Source organism: Mastigoproctus giganteus, chromosome 4 (genome assembly GCF_048544385.1).
Source record: "Mastigoproctus giganteus isolate SK-2022 chromosome 4, ASM4854438v1, whole genome shotgun sequence".
NCBI classification, from domain to species: Eukaryota; Metazoa; Arthropoda; class Arachnida; order Uropygi; family Thelyphonidae; genus Mastigoproctus; species Mastigoproctus giganteus.
The window spans coordinates 10,793,185-10,817,358 of NC_143578.1; the positions used below are offsets into that span (position 1 = coordinate 10,793,185).

The window sequence follows — 24,174 nt, forward strand, 5'->3', positions numbered from 1 at the left end:
CCCTATGTTGTAGGATGATGTTCAGTAATCTGAGCTGCTAACAAAATTCAGCAGCTAGGCTTTTTTTTACTTTTCTGAATATAGGAGTGCAATCATTATTTCATGTGATATACCTTTCCCCACCAAGTTTCTCTAAACAATGCAGCAGCATTTATTTTCATTTTACAAATTCCACAGATTACAAGCAATCAGTTGATGTCTAACAAAAAACCAAACTATTACTTAGGGTCGCCCAGTAAGTTACACACATACCCATGTGTATTCCCCAGTTTCTGGGAGGAAAAAAAAAAAAAAAAAAGTTGCTATCTATGCCTGACTAACTCCTCGACAGAGTGATAAAAAGCCCATAAAAGTTCATAGTCATCAACGGGATTCGAATCCAGGCCTTTTTCACGCGGTGTGGGTAAACCGTGATGATACCACTGTGCTATCCATGCAAACAGTTTAAGTCTAACAGATATACAGGATAATATTTGGAATTGCATATACAGATAATATAGTGTTCTTTGATAGACATATGGAAAGGTTCCCTGTACACAGCAGCACAGAAGGGGCATCATATTTATAAGCCCTCTCAAATGCCTGTTGTACCAATTTTATTCATTTCTCAGACAAATAGAAGTACTGGTTTGCGATATCAAAACATTTGTATTTGATACCATATTTCTTCGATTCTAAGACAAACTTTTTCCCCCATAAACGTATCTAAAAGCGGGGCAAGTCTTAGAATCGATGGAGTCTTACTATCGCAGTTTTTTTCTTTCCAAATTTTCCCCGTGCTTTGCACACAGCACCACACATTTTGTTTTTACACGGAAACCCCCGCCTCCAAGTTTGACTGTTATCGCATTCTCCAATTCCATTGGAGAATGCAATAAAGGTACAACACTTGTGCGTTGTAGTGGATTATCGTTAAGGCACTGAACATCTGTCAAAAAATTCCTGTATACTTTCAACAGAAGCTGACTAACTTTCAGCGACAGGTGATGAAATTAAGGGGAAAAAAAAGAAACCGAGTTTAGTCAAATTGGAAATGCTGATGAAACCCTGGTTTTCTTCGATATGCCTCGAAAATTACACCGTCAACGCTAAAGAAATCAAGATTATAAGCATGGGCTATGAAAAGCAGCATATCACTGTGATGCTAAGCATCACCACTAATGGTTGAAAGTTGCCACCATATTTAATTTTAAATTAAAAAAAACCATACTGAAGAATGAAATTTTTACCAAAAATGTTATTGTGCATGCACAAAAAAAAATGGATTGATGTTGGCAGAGCTTACGGAAAACTGGCTAAATGTTGTGTGGAATAGACGTTCTAAAAGTCTTCGTAACCCACCTAGCATGCTAGTTAGTATTTGATGCATTTCATGGACATTTGTCCGAATGGGTAAAAAATAAAATTGTGCAAAAATATGGTGACTTGGTTGCGATTCCTGGTGGCTTGACTTGCCAACTGCAGCCACTCGGCATTTCAGTGAACAAACCATTTAAGGATTACTTGAGAAAGGAATATGAATTCTGGCTGTTGACTGACAGCCTTCTGCTGACACCTTCCGGAAAAATTAAAAAAGCACCGGCATCAAAATTGGCAGAATGGGTATCGACAGCTTGGAAGCTAATCCCAGAAAGAATAGTGCAGCACTCATTTACAAAAATGTTGCATCACCAATGCTCTCAATGGCTCAGAAGATGATATATTATGGGATAATGACAGCTCAGAAGAATCTGACTCTGAATGTGAAGTAGACTCTGATATCGACAGCTCAGAAGGAAGTGATGAATAACATACCTACTGATAAATAGTATCGTTAGTAAATTGAATTCTATTTTAATAAAAATATTTGTTAGATATATTTTATCTATTTATTTATTTTTCTTAGAATCAAAGCTTTTTTCTGTTGGTCGTACTGAAATTAAGATGCATCTTACAATCTATGGAGTCTCAGAATTGAAGAAATATGGCAATTAAGTGCATATATTTCTGTGGTAATATTTCTGCAAAAGATCAATTGAGATGATAGTCATGGAAGCTACGGCACAAACTTCCCTGTTAGATTTTGAACCACCAGTGTGAATTTGTAAGAAATGTGCAAAATTCTGAAGAGTTTTTGAAGCATTAAGTCAATGAATACTAAATGTTCAGCAACAGCTTCTCCTATTGATAGAAGAAATAGTTTTCATAGATATGCAAGCCACTGGAAACAGAGGGTCAACATTATCAGTTTTGGAATTTTAGCAAAAAAAAAAAATTCTAAATCAAGTAATGTAAGCCAGCCTATTTGCTTTGGGCTTGTTTCTATAGTAAATTACCATTAAATGAAAAAAAAAAAAAAAAAAAAAAAAAAATGTATTTCCAAATAGAAAGACTATTTTGTCAACATAAACAAGTAACAGCATTTTATCTCCCAAGATGCAATGGGACAAAGCTGTGTGGAAGATTGACTACCACTTGCTTTTTGTTTCTTGCCCAGGTATGCCTCCTTACAAATTCTCAAGTAGAATTTGCAAGGAAAGTTTTCAGTTGATCATGGTGGTTGGGGGGGGGGTGGACATGAATGACAATCTGGTTTAGTTTTCTCTAATTAGAGCGAATAGGTAACAGAAAACCATACAAACAAGAGAGGAAACAATAAATCAAGTGATGTGGCAACTTTCCATCAGATTTCAAAAGCCACTCCTTTGATTTGGTCTTACAAAGAGCAAATCACAATGAGAGTGTCATTTAAATATTTAAGTAAAATGTTGTTTACTTCAGGTTACTCTTAGTTTATTTGAATGTATTATATAATGATACTAGATAAAGACTTAAAAAAATATATATCTTTATTTTGAGAACTAAAATACTTCTTAAAATCCTCCATAATTAAAATTCCAGATCTCCTTTTAGGTAACATTGCCACAACAAGTTATATTCCCCTCAAGCACAAGTTGGCATTGTTATTGCCTCTTCATATGGAGGAGGAGGTGACATATCCTCCAGTTTAATTTCTTGTAACTGCACATTATGCAAGGTCGGATTGCATTCCATGCAATTGCACTCATAGCTTGAAAGTCTGATGCAAAAACTGCCATTATTTCTGGTTGGCTGATGAACACTAGGTATCTGAGGTTCTTGAAGACTTTTATTTATTGGAATTTCAACGCTCGGACAGGATTGTGGAGCTTGAACAGCAGTGGACTTCTGTTTACTTCTCTGAAAACAGGATATTCAAAATATGCAATATTAATATAAAATAATTAAATATATTTTACATATTTTAAAGAGTTAAGAATTTTTTTTTACATCTATTTACAAAGATCAAGCAAAAATTAAAGTAAAATAATCCATTACCTACAGAAACTTTCTGGATTCATGCATTTGTTTTAGATTAACATATGTAATATAAGATTTACTGGATTTTAGATTTTTGAGAACACCATCACAGATATTATCATAGGCATATGAGCTTATACAGCATCAGCCAAAAAAAAAAAAAGAACCCTTCCCATTTCACAATCCATTCACTCCAAAATATTTGTCCACTTCTTCCTTGAATTTATTTAAGCTATCAACTTCCACAATGACAGATGGAAGTTTGTTCGAGCAATCAACCACGACCTGACTAAAGGCAAATTTCTGCACATCTATTCAACAACTTTCAATTTGAGTTTATATCCCCTCAGATTTGTAATCTGAGCAAGAAGAATCCCATCAGCATTGAGCCTGCTCAATCCATTCAAGGCCTTATACACTTCAATCAGATCACCTTGCAGGTGCCTAGTCTCCAGGTGCTGCAATTTGCAGAACTTGCAAGCTTTCTTCGTAAGAGCACCCCTTTGTCTTGTTGCTCTTCTCTGTACTCGTTCTAGCAACTCTAGATCCTTCCTAAAATGAGGCTTCCAGATCTGTATGTAATACTCAAGGTGTGCCTGACCATTACTTCATACAAGGGGATAATCACCTTATCCCTGCTAGAAATATTCCTGTATATTATTGACAAGACCCGATGACTTGCTCTGGCAGCCTGTCCGCACTTCCTAGAAAACTTCATATCTGACTGCACAATTACCCCCAGGTCTTTTTCATTCTCCACTATCCTGAGTGTAGTACCACACATTTGGTACATTTCTTTGGGGTCACTGCTACTCATATGCAGTACTTTGCATTTTTCAAATGTTTAAACTTCAGTTGCCACTTCTCAGCCCAACTCTTCTAGATCCTGTTGCAGTAGCATACTGTCATTAACAACTCTGCCAACCTTTGTATCATCTGCAAACTTTGACATTAAGTCCGATATATCTTCATCAATATCATTGATAAATGTACAAAACAATAATGGGCCCAGCACCAAACCCTGGGGGGGGGAGTAGCCCTGTGTTCCTACATGCTGCCAGTAAGCAAAATAAAATTTGCCGCCCTAAGTGTTGAATACTCATAAGTGTTAAGCAATCAAAAAAAAATTTTGGTGACCTCTTGAACTGACGCCTATAAGTGATGCTTACCTTGCCTACCTACTTGCGAAAGCCCTGCCTGGGGGACTCCACTAATAACATTAGTCCATGAAGAGCAGTGTCCATTGATTCACTTGCTGTCATCTCCCACTCAATCATCCTTTTATCCATTACCCTTAATGCCATACTGCTCCAATTTTTACAGTAGTCTTCCATGTGCAACAGTATCAAAAGCTTTCCCGAAATTCAAATATATGATATCAAAATTTTTTGCATCCAGTTTCTTTGTAACCACATCATAATAGACAATCAAATTGGCCAGGCAAGGCTTCCCCTTAACAAAAATAATTCAGACCCATGCTGTGTCTGAATTATTACTGCAGTCTTGTCTAGATGATCCTGCAATACTTCTTTAACCAGTGTTAAAGAAGTATTGCAGAAGTATTCCATTATTTTCCCTGGAACAGAAGTTAAACTAACAGGACAGGTCTGTAATTACTTGTGCAACCTTTGATTCCCCTTTGTTTATTGGAGATACATTTGCACATCTCCAGTCCATGGGGATCTCCACTGAGTCCGACGATGCTCTCATAATTATGGCTAAGGGTTTGCTTACTTCCTTAAACATAACTAGATAGATCCATCCACCACAGGTGCCTTTCTTATGTTTGACTTCAACAATTTCTCCTCCATTTTGCTCTCAGTTATTACAAAATCATTTAGCTCCCTGTTAGAGTTTAATAGGCTTCTGTTCTCCACTTCCCTACAGAATTCCTCATGTGTGAACATTACGCTATTGTAGGACTAGTTCAAATTTGTAGCTGCACAGAGAAAAAGTAATTGCAAAAGAAAATCAGGCATGAAAATGTGCAGTTCAAAGTTTGTTAAAGAAGAAAATGTATATGATCAAAACTGGACAGATTTTCAACCAACAGAAAAGAATTGGCAACTAATATATAGAAGGAAAAGAGTGGGTGAAAGAGTCCAGCATTAGTCAAGGTGGTTGAAGATAAAGTATTAACCATTACACAGAGAGTAGCTCAGAGGAACTAGCCATCTCATTGAGGGAAGAAAAAAAAAACACCAGCTAGGTCATTTCATTTCAAAATACAGATAATTTTTTAATTATATATTTTTATTGATTAGCAAACAGGTTACAAAAGAATAAGCTTATATCATATCACTCTCCTTCACATTTCTTTATATTTCCAAGAATAATGCCAAACAGTATTAATATCACTATTTTATTTTAATATCATAATTATCATGATGCATTTTTTAATGAATAAATTTCCTGGACTAAAGGACATTGAGAGCAACCTTAAAAAAAAAAAAAAAATAATAATAATAATTCTAATAACTACATAATAAATGAATCAGGCAGAAGGTAATTAAACTTGTACCTGATTCATTTATTATGTAGTTATTCATTTTCAGTTGTGATGACACTAATCTTTTTGCACTGGAATCATTTACTCTTCTATACAGTAGAATCTCATTAACGCAGAGTTCAAAGGACCTAACTGGACAGGTATTTGGAACGAACGGAGGGGTAAAATGGGAGTTTTTTTTTTGGCTGATGCTACATAAGAACTGTAGTCACAAAAGAACTGGATGCAGGGAATAACTTTGATATTATATATTTGGATCTTAGAAAGGCTTTTGATACTGTTGCGCATGGAAGACTGCTGCACAAATTGGAGAAGTGTGGCATTCGAGGCAAATTGCTGCTATGGATAAAGGGATGGTTGAGTGGCAGAAGACAGAGAGTGGTAATCAATGGACACTGCTCAACGTGGACTAATGTTATTAGTGGAGTTCCTCAGGGTTCAGTGTTGGGTCCATTGTTGTTTTCTGTATTTATAAATGATATTGATGATGGTGTATCAGGCTTAATGTCCAAGTTTGCAGACGATACAAAGGTTGGCAGGGTTGTTAAGGACACTACTGATACTATGCTGCTGCAACAGGATCTGGAAAGGTTGAGCAGATGGGCTGAGAGGTGGCAAATGAAGTTTAACATTGACAAATGTAAAGTACTACATATGGGAAACAGTAACCCCAGATCAACGTATCAACTCTGTGGTACTACGCTGACAGTGGTAGAGAATGAAAAGGACCTGGGGGTAATTGTGCAGGCAGATATGAAGTTCTCTGAGCAGTGCAGACGAGCTGCAAGAGTAGCTCATGGTGTCTTGTCAATGATATACAGGAATTTTTCTAGCAGGGACAGGGATGTGATTATTCCCTTGTATAAGGCATTGGTCAGGCCACACCTTGAGTACTGTATACAGGTCTGGAGGCCTCATTTCAAGAAGGATGTAGAGCTGCTGGAACGAGTACAGAGAAGGGCAACAAGATTAGTGAATGGAACAAAGGGTTGCTCTTATGAAGAAAGGCTTAAGTTTTGCAAATTACAGAGCCTGGAGACTAGGCATCGCCGAGGTGATCTGATAGAGGTGTACAAGGCTTTGAATGGCTTGAGCATGCTCAATGCCGATGGAATTCTTCCTCTTGCTCAGAATAATCACCTGAGAGGGCATAAATTCAAATTGAGGAAGGACGGATGTCGGATAGATGTGCGGAAATTCGCCTTTAGCCAGCAGGCAGTTGGTTTGTGGAATAGACTTCCATCGCTTGTTGTTGAAGTTGATAGCCTAAACAAATTTAAGGCTCAGCTGGACAGGTATTTCGAACGAATTGAGGGGTGAAATGGGAGTAGTGGTTGTTTTTTTTTTTTTTTTTTTTCTTTCTTTTATTTTGGCTGATGCTGAATAAGCTTGCTTTCTTGCATCATATGCCTCTACTAATGCTAATGCTAATAAGCTTGAATCATATGCCTCTACTAATGCTAAATTAACATTTTGTAATAAATCCAAGACATTCCACTCTGATTTCAAATTATATATGTTTTGGATCAAGAACCTTATCGGGCAGAATACATGCTTCTTGTGAGGATAAAAATAATGCCTTGATTCAGTAGCTGCACAAAAAGTAGTGCAACTGGGAGATAAAAATAGCAGCCACATGCACTGGTGTTCAAAGAAAGTGCATCACACCTTAAAATTGTAATTGTCATCTGAATAACAAAAGTATATGGCAATATTTCTTACAGATTGCATCCAATAAGATTGACACGCGTAGGTGATGATGTAATATTGCATCAGCTGTTACTTCCTGCTATATGAGCACACTCTGCAGGAGTTGCAGTCATTCCTTGACTGTGTCAGGATGGCAAGTTACATGCAGTTGATGCCACAAAGAAAGTGTGGCTTTACATGAGGAAGGATGTTTTTCCTGCCATATTGCTTATAGAGTGTCTTGAATCAGCCGACAGTGAGCAGACTTCTTTCCAAATTCAAGAATACTGGTTCTGCTGATATGAAAAAAGGAACCAGATGCAAACGAGTCTCTACACCAAAACGGGACTGCGTTTTGAAGTGCTTATGCCTTAAAACCATAAAGCTTTTGTCTGAGCTGAAAAGAAAATGGAAAAAACATACAGGAGTGGTAGCAAGTGCAGTAACAGTCAGAAGACAAGTCTTTAAAAATGGACTTGTAGCACTTGTCCTAAGAAGAAGCCCCTTCTCACACAAAAAATGAAAAAGGCCTGATTAATTTGGTGTAAGGAGCATGTCAAATGGACTCCTGAGCGGTGGAAATCAGTTATTTTCTCGGATGAGAAGAAATTCAACCTGCATACAATTATTTGCCGTATATGTGGTGAAGAATACTATCCAGACTGTATTGTGTCTATAGCAAAATTCCCTACCAGTCAAATGATGTGGGGGTGCATTTTGTATCATGGAGTACGTCACCTGCAGTTTATAAAAAGGTTCCGCAAATGCCAATGGATACTTGAAGGCAAATTGCTGCCAACCATTAGAGACCATTTTCAACCTACCAAGTAACTGCATCTTTCAGGACGACTCTGCTCCTTGTCATTGGGTGAGAAGTGTAAGTAGGCACTTCTGTAGTTACTTTAGCTTCATTTCTGCATTAGAGGTTTGACAGTAATGTGTTTACATTTCTTAGAGGTGAAAAAAATGATTGGAAGAATGGTCCATTACAACTGTTAGCTGGCCAAGAAACAGCTCGGCTGGACCCGAATCCTGTAGAGAACTGTTGGCATCGTGTGGAATCTGCAGTTGCCAAAAAGAAACCAAAGACCTTTGTGAACTTCAAGAAGCCATAATTCATGTTTGGAACCATGAACTATCAGTTGATTATCTTCAGAAATTGATCTTGTCAATGCCTCGACTGTGTGCTGCTGTCATCAGGGCCAGAGGTGGTTCAAGTAAATATTAGTTTGTACTTGAACTTTCATTTCGTTTTCCATTTAAAATGATAAACTGAAGCAAATTGAGGGCTTCTGATAACATTTCAGCCATAATAATGTTTACCAAAACTGTTGTATAAAAAAGGTGGCAAATGCTCATTTTGGAATATTTTGAGAGCACCTGTCAAATATTACTTAGCTTTACCTTAACTATTAATAAATATCTTTTGTTTATATTTCTATTTGTAATGGTAATCATTAATGTAACATACCATCGCAAAAAAAGGTTAGAAATGTGAAATTCCTAGGTGATGCACTTACTTTGAACACCAAGGTATATTCATAAACTTTTCAGCATAATGTGCAAATGATCTAGATTCAAAGTGTTCCATTTTCTTTCTGAAGCCATTCTTCTGTCCACTCTCAATAACCACAGCTGAAAACTTTTGACCAAAGGAAGGCCAAGCAACTCTATTAGTCTCATAATCACACGAAAGTTGGTTATCTAGTTAAAAACACCTTTTCTTAGAAAATTTACCAATGGGCAGTTTTTTTATTGTCCACCTGAGAAACCTCTGCATTGCAGCATAAAGGAATAGCAATTCCTTATTTACCTATTTTTTCACTACTGCAAGACTCTCCTCAAAGAGGAAGTGTTTTATTTGGCATCAAGTTGTTCAGCAGTCAATTGCAATATCCTTTGCTTTGAACTTTTCTAGGAATGTGACCACACAGAATGTAACTAGCTGTAGGTTTTTCCTATCATCTGATCCCAACTTGCCACAGATATTTCACAAAACAGTTAAACCTGCCTGTAAATTTTTGGAGCCAGTCACTACTGCACTTAGAGTTGCTAATATCATTGAGCATTTTCTTGCTGAAAAATTGGACCTGATATTGGTAAATTAGGTGCATGCATTTGTTGATAACACTCAAAAACTTTGCTTCAAACTCTTCATGTGTTTGGCACCATAAATTTTTTTTCTTGCTTTTATAAAATTTTTTTTATTGCTGCCTCAGTATCTTGAACTTGAACTTTTTTTCTGTTGTGTAGACAAAGTAGGTAAAGGTATTTTTTAATGTCTGTTTTTATGTTTTTTTTTTTGCCATAACTGTTAAGTCAAGTTTAATATAAACAAACTTAAACCAATTGCAACTGACTGATGTTTTTCAAAGTCAAATTTAGCTACCACGAAGTAGCTTTGTTTATATAAAAAAAAATAAATAAATAACAATTCAGCCCACCATCTTTTGGGGAAAATGCAGAACCACATGGTCATATACATGCTGGCACTGATAATAAAGCAGCTGTGCCAAGCTTTGAAGTAACCATGAAAAATAACATTATTCCTCATTGGGTAAAAAGCAGACTGTAATACATATTACCAAATTTTGGCATAAACAAGTGTTTAGAAGAGCCTTTTCTTTCTTCAGAGAAAAATGTACTTTGTATAAATGAGATTCTAATGTATATTAATTAAATTTATCATATATTTTGTAACAATTCCTCCAATAGCTTCAAATTTTAACCCATCATAATTAGCAGAGTAGAGAATAATTTCTGAAAAATTATTCTAGAATCATCCATCATTATTCATAAATACATGGACCTTGCAAGTTCATTTTGGTCCTGGATTGAGAGGCATTTGTCACTTCATTAAAAAAAAATTCATGCTATCAGTGCTGGGCCAAGGTATTTCTGTTCTACCCCAGGCAGAATGGATTTTTGGTGCCCTTTGATAAGGATATATAATTTTTTGCCACATTGTTCTGTTTTTGGTGCCCCTTAAAGAAGGCCTGGGTGCGGCATTCTTTTAAGGCCCTGCTAGCCTGTACCTTAATCTGGCACTGCTTGCTATTATGATTTACACGCATAATTGTTCTTATTGATCAAGATGACAGTTTAAACATCTTTCAACATCTTTCAAATCAAATCAATATGCCAATTTGAAACTGGGGATTTTCATTTTTTGTTGCTTTGGAATGCCAATGCTATTTGTGGAGCCAGTGTGGGAACAAAACTATCCTTTATCTTCACTTTCAGAGCTTATCCATACAGAAGTAGTTCAATCCTGTTAAAACCACTAAGGATCAATGTCAGATTTATCAAGGTACAATTTTTTTATTCAAATTATTGGTTGTTGCAGGAACAGAGCTTGTCTAATTTTTCCTATATAATCTTGTCTATTTCCAAGATTAGATTTCAAAAGATTTCTGATGAACCAGTGGAAATACAAATTTTCTTGATGTTCTATAGGGACATGCTATTTAACGACTATGTTTACAAATAATAGCTGTTTTCATATTTCCAACAGTTTCAAAAATTGGCATAGGAGGGTCAACATGATTTGAGATGCATGGTGAGCTTATACAAGCAAAAACCAAAGAAATTAAATTTTTTGAAATTCTGAGCCAGACATTGATGAAACCAAAGCTGTTCTCCATTATTTGGGACCCAGTAGCAATGGTGCCATTGTGAATTGGTGCTTGGTTATCATGATATGTTGGCATCTGCCACTTGTTTGAAGAAGTCTAGTTTGATTGATTCTCATTGACAATTCAAGGGACTTCTAAGGTCCTCTTCAGGGCTGTAGCTATCCAAATCAGGCAGGAGTAGTGAAGTTTTATCCCCCTGTGAAATGTTTTGGATTTTTCAGCCCATGAATACACACATTTCTACAAGCAAAGCAGAACTGAAACTTCATTATGTAAAAGAAAAAAAAAAATAAAATAAAAGTGATGTTAAATCTAAACTTAATTTGATAAATGAACAAATATCAAACCACTTAGAGGAGCAGAGCTTAGAAATCGGAGCAATTAATGATATTAAATTGCAAGTACCTGTTGATTATTCCTAAGCACTGATGAATTCCCAGCTGCTGACAACTGCTCTTGCTGTCTTCTTTTGACTTTCTTTTGCTTTACAGCAGCACAAGCACACCACAAACAGCATCCTCCAAACATCATTCCTAGAACAATCAAGCCTGATACAAGAGTAAGCCTAAAAAAAAAAAAGACGACATTTTTATTTAGAAGTCATATCTATAATAATTGAGTCATAATATCAGAACAAAGTGAGTTTATTAAATTGTCTGCCAGAAACAGTTGTCACACTTGGATAGTACACTTTTCATCGAAGGAAAAAAAAAAAAAGAAAAGCAGAACATTTTATATATTTGAGTTTTATCTTGAAGATATTGATTGCAGTGAATGTTCTCCTTCCAGTTATACACTCTTGAACAGTGCAAGCAAAGTGTCATAATTTTGATGATGTTGTTATTTGATTTTTAGGAGCATTAGCAACTAAGGCCATATTGCTCTGGGGATATGCGGTGGTCATTCCCTGACCTTTCCACGTCCTCCGTATTTGGTGGTCATGGGCTCGAACCCCGGTCTAATCAAGAAGCGTGTGCTATGCACTGCTGCTCCTGCCCACCCGGCTACGGAGGCACCATAATTTTGATGGAGCATTTCTTCATTTATCAGGAATTTCTTCATGAATACACATCTTGAACTCCGGTAATACATAGTTTAGTTAAATACACACAGTTCTTGTATCTTCCCATAAAAAGTTGGGTGCTGTAAGATTTGAGGATCAAATTGGCCATAGTACTTCTCCACAGCAAGAAGTGCACCAGCTCAGAAAGATTTCACATAAATGATTTACACTCACTAGTCAAACTCCATCATGCAGATATCATATCCTGTCAATTTCTTAAAATTGTGGTCTGAACACTGGTTGTGTCACAGTTAATTTTCTGCACCAAATGAAACTGCTTGGCTATTTTCAAACAAGAAAGAGACCATAATCATAAAACAGCAAACTACACTATCAGCAAATGAAGTGGCAATTCACAGATTTAACCAAGGTTATCGGTGGCAACAGTACAAAAAAAAAAAAAAACTGAGCCTATTTATTTTGTCATTCTTGAATATTGTGCAAGAAGTATACAACCTTGCAGTAGCCTCCAATTCAGTTTGCTAGTCAAGCAAACTGTACATTTAGAAAACCAATCTCAGGTGTATTTACAGCAGTTATTGTGGAGCTCCCAGTGGACTTACATTTAACCCCAGGGGCTCACATCTGGTGAGTATGAGCTTGGCACACCCATGATCCTGAGCTGGACACACACTCCCCATTTTTCAGGAGATCATCTGTACTCTATAATTAGCTATTTAAACAGTTACTCTGTACATGTATGTTTTAAAAACATTGACATTAACTTTGTCTTAGCTTTGCTCTTTATAATATCTGAGTTTTTTTTAATGCCATATTCCTTCACAGATACAGGGACATAATACAGTCTAGCATCTCTAACAGTTTCAATTTCTGCACAACACTCAGATGCATGCTTTTTCTTTTCATCAGTTATCTTAGGGGTCATGAGGATATACTGTAAGTGAGGTTATAATAAAGAAAAGAAAAGACAATTTACGATAGTGAGCTTATCTATCCATAAACAGAATGCCTGCTGTTTGATGCTGTGACTTAAGAGCTCCTCGTTTTTTCTATATTGTAAATACATTCTCGTGCCAGAAATGTTTTTGTCCATTAAGTCTGAAGTCTGTTAAATCAAAGATCTATTGTACTAATAAATTATAAAATTTATTTTACTTTTTAAAAATCTTAGGTCCAATTAATATGCAGGCCATCTATAAATTATCCACCTAATTATGAAGCTTGACTAAAATTGTTATAGGTATCTTAAATTGGCTTGCTGCAGTTAAAGCAGTTTTGAGTTTTTTTCTCATGTGGTTGGCAGCCTTCATCCCAGCAAGCATTGTGACACTACAGCATTATAATGACTACACTGCAAGAGAAGGCAATGCATGTGTGGGATACCAAATCTCTAGTGATTGTAAAGCAACGTTTTCAATGAGAATTCCAGAAAGATCCACTATGAAACAACCAATGAGGTGAAACCATTTCAAAAAACTGGCAGTGTGCTGTGCCAGAAAGGAGCAGATAGGACTTAGCCATATGGTGCAAGGAAGCCTGAGGCTTTTGCTGCACCAGCTAAAAAAAAAAAAAAAAAAAAAATTTGAGTTACCCTGAGAGAGAGAGAGGGGGGGAAAGGGAAAAGAAAGAAAGAAAGAAAGAAAGAGTCAGAAGTAGGAGGAAATCATCAAGAAAGAGAAGAATGATGATATCCAGTTCAGGACCCCTGGGTGTGCCATGCCCATACTCACCAGATGGGAGCCCCTGGTGTAGCTGTAGATAAAGTTTTGGAAATTCAGAAAGTCTTTACCTGAAGTCCTACAGAAATCTATCCGATTGAAACTTGATATCTAGAAAGTACAAATCATCCAGGAAATTAAGCCTAAGCCAAATTCCGCAACAAGAGGAATTTGCTGTTCACATTCTCAACCATATATACAAAGATAAGCACTTTCTGGAAAATGTTTTTCGGTGTTTAAGTAACATTCCACCTGTCTAATAAAGTTAACAGACAATTTTCACATATGAGGATCCCAAAATCTCCATTCAGTTTGTAAACACAAGCGTGATAGTCCCAAGGTAAACATGTGGTGTGCACTGCCCTTCAACCAGGTGGTTGATCCATTTTTCTCCCACAAAAAAAACCAAAAAAAAAAACCCAACTAATTCTACAAATTATCTAGATATGCTTGAATTGCATGCTATATGTCAGTTGAGATAGGTAGCCATGTGTGTTCTATCAGCAATTTGAAGCACTATCACAATGGAGCTTGCATCTGTCAGATTTCCTTAATAAAAATTTTCCTAACCAATGGATTAACTGGGATGGTCCCAATCCATGGTCTTCATTCCCTGATATCACACTCATGGATTTTTTTTTTTTTTTTTTTTGTATGGGGCTACTTAAAGGACAAGTTGTATGCAAAAACAAATTGATATCACATTTAAAATACCAGAATGAACAGGAAACTACTTCCATTTCTCAAGAGATACTTCAACTTCAAAACACTTGGAATGAAATCTGCTACCATCTTGACATTCCACCTGCCTACCAAAAGTCATGTGGAGGTTTAATGAATTGCAGTTGTAATAAATTGTTCTAGTTGCTTTATTAAATGCAGCAAATCATTTTACAATACAATTTTAATCAAGCTTCATAGTCGATTGAATAATTTACAGACAATCCTATATCTCTTAAATAGAAATGTCATGATAAATTGATAAACAGTTTGGTCTGTCAGCTAGATGCAAGAACACATGCTTATGACAAACTCCAAGACTGTATTAGCAATTAAACTTCCGGCTAGCACCCATATTAATATCAAGTCAAAGTACATACGATTTTTGCATTTATGTGGTACCCTTCTGACCTCGGCCATCTTGAGAATAAACAAATTTTTCTAAATACGATTTATACCTTCTGATAATTATAGGTATAAAACTTGGATACAAAATAAAGTTCTTAGAGTTGCAGTTGCTAAGAGTATTACATTTTATTTTAGCCAGCAAGTTGCTGAAATAAGCAAATTAGCATAGGCACATGATGCAAGAAAGCAAGCTTATACAGCATCAGCCAAAAAAAAAAAAAAAAAACACCCTCTCATTTTACTCATCCACTCGCTCCAAATGTTTATCTAGTTCTGCCTTGAATCTATTTAATTTGGAGCGATATGGCATTAAGGGCAAGTTACTGCAATGGATAAAGGGATGGTTGAGTGGGAGATGGCAGAGAGTGGTAATAAATTTTATGAGTAACTGAGGCTGAATGCTTGGAGAAACTCAAAAGGTCAGCTGAATAGACAATAATATACATCATCCGAAAGGTTCTGACAAGGAAATCAGTTTATATTCACCATAAGTAAATAAATTAAAGTTTAATGTACAAAACTGAATGGCGCCACCGTAGCCAGGTGCAGCACATGCTTCTTGATTAGATCGGGGTTCGAGCCAGTGATCACCAAATACGGAAAGGTCAGGGAATGACCACCGCATATCTCCAGAGCAATATGGCCTTAGCTGCTAATGCTCCTAACAAAAACCAACAATAACAAACCTGAATAAATTTGTTTCATCAGCAAGTTACAAACCCCAGGGGCTCACATCTGGTGAGTATGGGCTTGGCACACCCAGGGTCTTCAGCTGGATATCATCATTCTTCTCTTTCTTGGTGATTTCCTTCTACCACACACACACACACACACACACACACACACACACACACACACACACACACACACTAACTCAGAAATTTTTTTTTGGCTGGTGCAGCATAAGCCTCAGGCTTCCTTGCACCATATGAATATTAATAATAATAAAGTCAGCTACTTCACTATTCTAATTTAGGCATTATAGACTTTTCACCCTTATAGGTCTCAGTAAGAATATAAGTTTAACACTTTTGCTGCTGGCTTTTCCAATAAGCTTTTTTGATCCTGGATTGAAAACCACAGGATTGAGTCAATCTGCATTGAGAGGGTGGAAATATTTTTTTAGGTATTCTCACTATGTGATTGAATTATTCAGCCTCTAGCAAACATTGCCTGACAATATCTCATTTTACTTCTGTCAAAAAAGTGCCCACTTAAAAGAACCTTCAATTGAAACGATACTTAATAACATCTCGGTCCGATTTGGCCTTAATTACACACTGCATCCTTGTCAGTAGACAACTAATTTTTGATGACAAGGCAGTATTTCAGTCCATTCCTCTCTCAACACAGCTGTCAGTTCAAACTACTAACTGTAGTTTTGTCAGCATGGCTCAAAGCTGATATACCAATTCATCCCAAAAAGTGTTCAATGAGGTTATGGTCTTCTGGCAGGTCAATAAAGCTTTTGCATGTTTTCCAATCAAGTATGACATGGTGTATTGTTATGCTGAAACAGAAGAAGGCCTTCCCCACACTGCTGCCAGTGTAGAAAGAGCAAAATTGTCCAGAAGGCAAATGTACTGCATATTCACTATACTAGGAACGATGATCTATGCCCAAACCACAAGAAACAACACCCAGATGGTGACAACACCTTTGCTAAACTTTGGTTGGCCATCAGATCAGAAAACCATATACATACTATGATTTGTTCTATAACACAGCTTTCCAACATTCCAGAGACCAATTGTGATGGGCTGTGCACCAGGAAAGTTAATGCTACACAGTGTGTGCTGCAGGGCCAGATTTACACATAAGCTAAACAAGGTACGGCTTCGAGCCTCACATTACAAATGGCCTTGCTCCATCTTAAACAAAAAAAAAAAACTCCTTTTTTTAATATTGTCACAGGTGAACTGTAAGAGAGAAGGTCCTCATACATGTTATAGCTTACGGCCACAAGTTTAAATCCGGCCCTGCTACGTGTGGTTTAAGCTACATCTCTTCTGTAAAATTCAAGACTGTGCAGCTCCCTACATACCATCCTTGTTCTAATATCAGTTCTTCCATCTGCCTCAAACTGCTGGTTGATAGTATTTGATGACAACGGGATCTGTATACCACTCTTCTAAGCACCATACAATCTCTTTTCACCAATTCCTGCAGTCTATACGAACAATTCACAGCTGCAGTAAGACCCAAGACATTTCCATTTGGTGATTATGTTAGCCACCATTGCCTATGATGTTGCAGTTTTTGTCACAAAAACATGAGTAAATTGACTAATACTTAGCCATCCTGCGATGACTTAGTATGCCCATTAGAAGTCAATAAATTCAGTGCCTTGCCCCGTATGCTGTATTTTCTAATTCTACTTATTTATGTGTGAACACAACTGCTTTTATACCTATTCTAAGCATGTCAATGGCAGGTTCAGTTAATTTTTCCCTAATCCCAATGGTGCCCAGATACTTTTCTAATATAGTGTATATCAGTCCCCAAATAACTGTTTGTCAGCTTCAACATCAGTGCCATATTAAGATATGCTGAACTATAGATTAGGAGAAATAATAAAACAAAACAATAACAAGAGTAAAAATATTTTTAACGGGGCTCACAAGTGGTGTTAAGCATATAACAATCTTTCCATTTTAAAATGTGTTAACAAGTCACTTGTTACAGAGCTATAAATTCTGGAGTTCCCCATGGTGGTGGTCCTACAAGTATCACAAGTGTCACAGTAAAATGTCCTAGACAGCTTAAAGTTTCCCTTGAATAAAGGATGGCCCATTGTGACAGTATAGTGGCATCATTTTCCACTTATTTGGAGAGATCTCCATTCAATTCCTATTGACAACTGGAGGAATTAGTTAAGACACAGCATGGGTTTGTTAAAGGGAGATCTTGTCTGACCAATTTGATTGGATACTATGATGTGGTCACAAAGGAATTGAATGCCAAAAATAATTTTAATATCATATACTTGGATTTCAGGAAAGCTTTTGATACTGTTGCACATGGAAGACTGCTGTACAAATTTGAGAGGTATGGCATTAAGAGTAAGTTGCTAGGATAAAGGGATGGTTGTGTGGGAAATGACAAGAGTGGTAATCAATGGATACTACTCTTCATGGACAAATGTCATTAGGGGAGTTCCCCAGGGTTTGGTGTTGGACCCATTGTTGTTTTGTATTGGTGAGGGGAATGAAGGGATCCTCTTACCAAGACAGCATTAGCATTAGTAGAGACATTTGATGGAAGAAAGTAAGCTTATGCAGCATCAGCCAAAAAAAAAACACCACTTCCACTTCACCCCTCTGTTCATTCAAAATACCTGGCCAGCTGAGAGACTTAAGTTCTGCAAATTGCAGCGGCTGGAGACTAGGCACCTGTGAGGAGGTGGGCAGGAGCAGCAGTGCATAGCACACACTTCTTGATTAGACCTGGGTTCGAGCCCGTGACCACCAAATAGGGGGGATGCGGAAAGGTCAGGGAATGACCACTGTATATCCCCGGAGCTGTTCTTGTTATTTGGTTTTTAGGAGCATTAGCAACTAAGGTCATATTGCTCCGGGGATATGCGGTGGTCATTCCCTGACCTTTCTGCATCCTCCGTATTTGTTGGTCACGGGCTCGAACCCCAGTCTAATCAAGAAGCGTGTGCTACGCACTGCTGCTCCTGCTCACCTGGCTACAGAGGCGCTTTCCCTGGAGCAATATGGCCTTAGTTGCTAATGCTCCAAAAAACGAAATAACAAACACCTGCGAGGTGATCTGATTGAGGTGTACAAGGCCTTGAATGGGTTGAGCACACTGAATTCTGATGGGATTCTTCCACTTGTTCAGATTACGAACCTAAGGGGGCATAAATTCAAATTGAGGAAAGACAGCTGCAGAATAGATGTGCGGAAATTTGCCTTTAGCCAGTGGGTGGTTAATTGCTGGAACAAACTTCCATCTGTCGTTGTGGAAGTTGATAGGTTAAATAAATTTAAGGAGGAACTGGACAAACATTTAGAGGGAATGGTTGTGCAATTTTTTTTTTTTTGGCTGATGCTACATAAGCTCATACGCTTGCATTCTTGCATCTTATGCCACAATTACTATTATATTTATCAATGATATATCAGGGTTAATGTCCAAGTTTGCAGATGATACAAAGGTTGGCAGGGTTGTTAACGACAACAAAGATATTATACTACTCCAACTGGATCTAGATAAGTTGCACAAATGGGCTGAGAAGTGGCAACTGAAGTTTAACTCTGACAAGTGCAAAGTACTGCATATGGGTAGCAATAACCGAAGAGAAACATACCAAATGTGTGGTACTACACGCAGGGAAGTGAAAAAGACCTTGGGGTAATTGTGCAGTCAAATATGAAGTTTGCTGAGCAGTGTAGGTGTGCTGCCAGGACAGGTCATGGAGTCTTTGTCAATTATATATAGGAATTTTGCTAGCAGGGACAGGGAGGTGATTATTCTGTTATACAAGGCAATGGTCAGGCCACACCTAGAGTACTGTGTACAGGTCGGAGGCCTCATTTTAGGAAGCCTTTGTGCTAAAATGAGTACAAAGAAGGGCAATAAGATTGGTGAGGGGAACAAAGGGGTGCTCTTACCAAGAAAGGCTAAGTTCTGCAAATTGCAGCACCTGGAGAGCAGACACCTGCGAGGTGATCTGATTGTGCTGTATAAGGCCTTGAATGGGTTGAGCAAGCTGAATGCTGATGAGATCCTTCCTCAGATTAAGAACCTGAGGGGGCACAGTTTCAAATTGAGGAAAGACTTCAGTTTTAGCTCAGACACAGCATGGTTTTGTTAAGGGGAAGTCTTGCCTGACCAACTTGATTGGATACTATGATGCAGTCACAAAAGAACTGGATGCAGGGAATAACTTTGATATTATATACTTGGATCTTAGAGAGGCTTTTGATACTGTTGCACATGGAAGACTGCTACACAAATTGGAGCAGTGTGACATTGGAGGCAAATTGCTGCTATGGATAAAGGGGTGGTTGAGGGGGAGAAGACAGAGAGTGGTAATCAATGGACACTGCTCATCGTGGACTGATGTTATTAGTGGAGTCCCTCAGGGCTCAGTGTTGGGTCCATTATTGTTTTCTGTATTTATAAATGATATTGATGATGGTATATCCGGCTTAATGTCCAAGTTTGCAGACGATACAAAGGTTGGCAGGGTTGTCAAGGACACTACGGACACTATGCTGCTGCAACAGGATCTGGAAAGGTTGAGCAGATGGGCTGAGAGGTGGCAAATGAAGTTTAACATTGACAAATGTAAAGTACTACACATGGGAAACAGCAACCCCAGAGCAACGTATCAACTCTGTGGTACTACACTGACAGTGGTAGAGAATGAAAGGGACTTGGGGGTGGTCGTGCAGGCAGATATGAAGTTCTCTGAGCAGTGCAGACGGGCTGCAAGAGTAGCTCATGGAGTATTGTCAATGATATACAGGAATTTTTCCAGCAGGGATAAGGAGGTGATCATTCCATTGTATAAGGCGATGGTCAGGCCACACCTAGAGTACTGTATACAGGTCTGGAGGCCTCATTTCAAGAAGGATGTAGAGCTGCTGGAACGAGTACAGAGAAGGGCAACAAGATTAGTGAATGGAACAAAGGGGTGCTCTTACGAAGAAAGGCTTAAGTTTTGCAAATTACAGTGTCTGGAGACTAGGCACCAGCGAGGTGATCTGATAGAGGTGTATAAAGCCTTGAATGGTTTAAGCATGCTCAATGCTAATGGGATTCTTCCTCTAGCTCAGAAAAATCACCTGAGAGGGCATAAATTCAAATTGAGGAAAGACAGATGTAGGATAGACGTGCGGAAATTTGCCTTTAGCCAGCGGGTGGTTGGTTGGTGGAACAGACTTCCATCCCTTGTGGTGGAGGTTGATAGCCTAAATAAGTTTAAGGCTCAGCTGGACAGGTATTTTGAACGAACAGAGGGGTGAAGTGGAAGTGGGTTTTTTTTTTTTTTTTGGCTGATGCTGCATAAGCTTGCTTTCTTGCATCAAATGCCTCTACTAATGCTAATGCTAAGACAGTTGTAGAACAGACATGCAGAAATTTGCCTTTAGCCAGTGGGTGGTAGATTGGTGGAACAGACTTCCATCTTTTGTCGTGGAAGTTGATAGCCTAAATAAATTTAAGGCTGAGCTAGACATGCATTTGGAACAAATGGAGGGGTGAAATGGGAGTTTTTTTTTTTTTTTTTTTTGGCTGACACTGCATAAGCTTGCTTTCTTGCATCGTATGCCTCTGCTAACACTAATTTCTAAAATCCTCTTCAATTGAGGGCAGTAATTAGCTGATCAAATGGAGGGGGCAGAGTTCTTTCCCTTCAATTTATTCCATTCACATAAAACATGCAAATCAGCTTGGGAACACATAGTTCTACAGATATAATATATTTATATGGACACAATATACACTTACATAGTTACACTTGGGAGCCTTTAGTTAACATAATACATAAAGAATGCTACTTTAGAAAATATAAATTAAAACAAGTTGGGCAATGTATGCATAGTGTTACATTTCAAGGGCATTTGATTATCAAGTACAGTATTTACCTCCCCTTTTTTGGGGGAGGGGGGAAGTGGTTGCACGAGGGAAATGGGTTAACCTACTGAATGAAGTTTGGCACAAAAGATATTTTAAATAAGTTTTGAAAAGAATTAGAACTGCTGTTTTAAATTTATATAGTGGCAAAACTACCAAACTGCCAGATCCATCACTAGGAGAGCCCATAGTTTGATGTGGTTGTTAAAGATTACACATGGCTGTTTGGCAAGCAATCATGGGGAGGGCAGAATTTATAGAGGTGTTTCTGTAGGGGAAGAACTGGAAGGGAACTACAGAATTTGACCTAAACCTTCCCAGAGACTGGAATTTTGTACCAACCCCACTTTTGTGCATCAAATAATGACACAGAAAACACACAAACGTCTGTATGGAAAACTCCAATTTTATGAAAAAAAAAAAAAAATGCCGAATTTGGTCCGATTACATTGGTCCAATTTTAAAGAAATCTGGGATAGTTCAACATCTTTCTGAGAGACCCAAATATAAAATTCGGTGAAAATCCAGGAGTTGAAATGAAAAATTTTTAAGAACTGTTATGAACACCACAATGCAGATTCATGTGAAGAACCAGAAAAGCGTTCCAGTGCACTCCAAATCCTGTTCAAATCTACTGGGTGTAGAAGACTGAGCGTGAGTACAGCTTCTAGTTAGTTAGAAAAAGTATTAAAAAAGTACCATTTATCAGCAAACCGCGAGGGCCGCTCTCCTCCCGCAGTCAGTACCTACGGCGTTGATGGGGAAAAGCACCCGGATGACGCAAGCAACAGGAGGCCAAGGCCCCAATGTTCAACATTTTTTCTGTTTATAGTTCGAGGCAATCACATAGGGTCGTAGGAATTACTAAATAGGCAGAATACAAGAACAGCGTCGTATATATACACACACTGGAGTGCAAGGTTCAACTAGTTATAAACAACGACGTATCTACAATCACTTAACACTGTGCCAAGCAATTACCACAGAATACAAACAGGCTCGCACAAGCCTGCAGCAGCAACCCCTCCTTATAAAGGAGAGCATTTTTTTTTAAACTTTGGCGGTTGACAAATCCTCCCCTTACTCCGTTAATTAGGTCATGCACCTTTAAACTATTATATTCTTTCGAAAAGTCGGATTTGTGCGAAGTAGAAAACAAGAAATCCACCATTACATTCGGATATGGTGAATACGAATTTGGAATGAAACCGGCAATGATCAGGATTGATCCACAATCTTCGGTTAATGTTGTCCTCTCTCTCAAAAAAAAAAAGGGGGGGGGGACGTAAATTTGTTAAATAAAGAAATGCATGCAACTTCTCTTTATTCAAGGATAAGATTTCCTCACACCTAATCAAATATCACATCATACATAACAAAGATTTAAGCCATTGACAATTAAAATGACAGAAAACTCGAGTCAGATCCTGGGTGGGAGGGGGGAATTAAATCTTCGAAATTAATTTCAAAAGCACGCACTTACATCTGCAGCAGAGAAGTATTGGCCCATGTGGTGATAGCCATCAAGAGCCAACAGCAAATTTGGGTCATCGACAGCGTCATGAAATAATGATTTTGATGGGGCTAAAATTTCTACAAGCCGCATGATCATTGCAGATAAATCCAGCCTTGATCTGGGAAGACGTTATCTGCTCCACTTCTTCCCAAATGAAGGCCGAATTCGCCCTCGTTCTGAACAGGGGTCCAACAAAAATAACATCGGAAATCTGTTTACAGGTAACGCAGAAGCAAAAATGTAAAACCATGCTTTTGGAATAGTTTCGGGTAGTGTGGAAGGTGCTATCCTAACCCCCCCTACCCTTCTATATAACCCTTTGTAAGTTCGACTAGCTGTTTAAATTAAACAGCTAGTCGAACTTACAAAGCTAGTCAAACTTAGTACAGTAGTCATTCCTTGTTTACGTTTGAAGGACTCTTCTTTTTGTAAGTTCTGGATTAATCCACCGGTAGCATAATTACAGAAACCCATACCCACTAAGTTCATTTCCGTTATCACCCCCTTTTTTGACTAAATACAAAAAAAAGAAAAAGTCACACCCATGTTTTAATCTCTGATATTCTCCATTCCCTACAGTAAAATCTTTAACCAATCGTAGTAGGCAAGTAACGACATTCAGTAGCAAAACAGATTATCGAATTTGTTCTTTCTTTCTTTCTGCCATATGAATATATCAATCATAATATGAAAGATAAAAATTATACTCATATCAGGGGTGGATCCAGTATTTTCTAAAGGAAAAAGAGCTATTCCGGGAATCAATGCTTTAATTATCCAGCAGAAGGAAAAAAAAAAAAAAATCATCCTTCTGACCATAAGGGAGAGAAACTATAGCTGTCCTATACACCCTACCTGGGTCCATCACTTCCCACACTTTAAACTGCCATTTATATCCCCAAATATCCAGAAAGCTGATCTCCAACTATATAAAATCGCATTTTCATGCAAAATTTCATAATAAAACTTACATAATATACCATTCGAAACAACTTAAGAAACAATAGCGTTCGTGAGGAGAAAAAAATGCGATTTTTAAAAATTGT

The 24,174-nt window shown here is 37.8% G+C and overlaps 1 protein-coding gene across 1 annotated transcript; it reads right to left on the bottom strand.

Annotated features, from left to right (window-relative positions):
- Positions 1-2,875: 2,875 nt before the first annotated feature.
- LOC150086397 (uncharacterized) lies at positions 2,876-24,174 on the bottom strand. Its single transcript, XM_090371354.1, has 3 exons — positions 24,100-24,174; positions 11,557-11,716; positions 2,876-3,198 (listed from the first exon to the last, which is right to left on the bottom strand). Coding segments are annotated over exons 1-3 (438 nt in total). The 5' UTR covers positions 24,102-24,174; the 3' UTR covers positions 2,876-2,922.

What these genes read in the sequence shown, in the direction of transcription:
- LOC150086397 (XM_090371354.1), bottom strand. An exon ending in TGCTTAGGAATAATCAACAG is followed by an intron (nt 3,199 to 11,556) that starts GTACTTGCAATT and finishes TCCTGTTTTCAG; the next exon opens with AGAAGTAAACAGAAGTCCAC.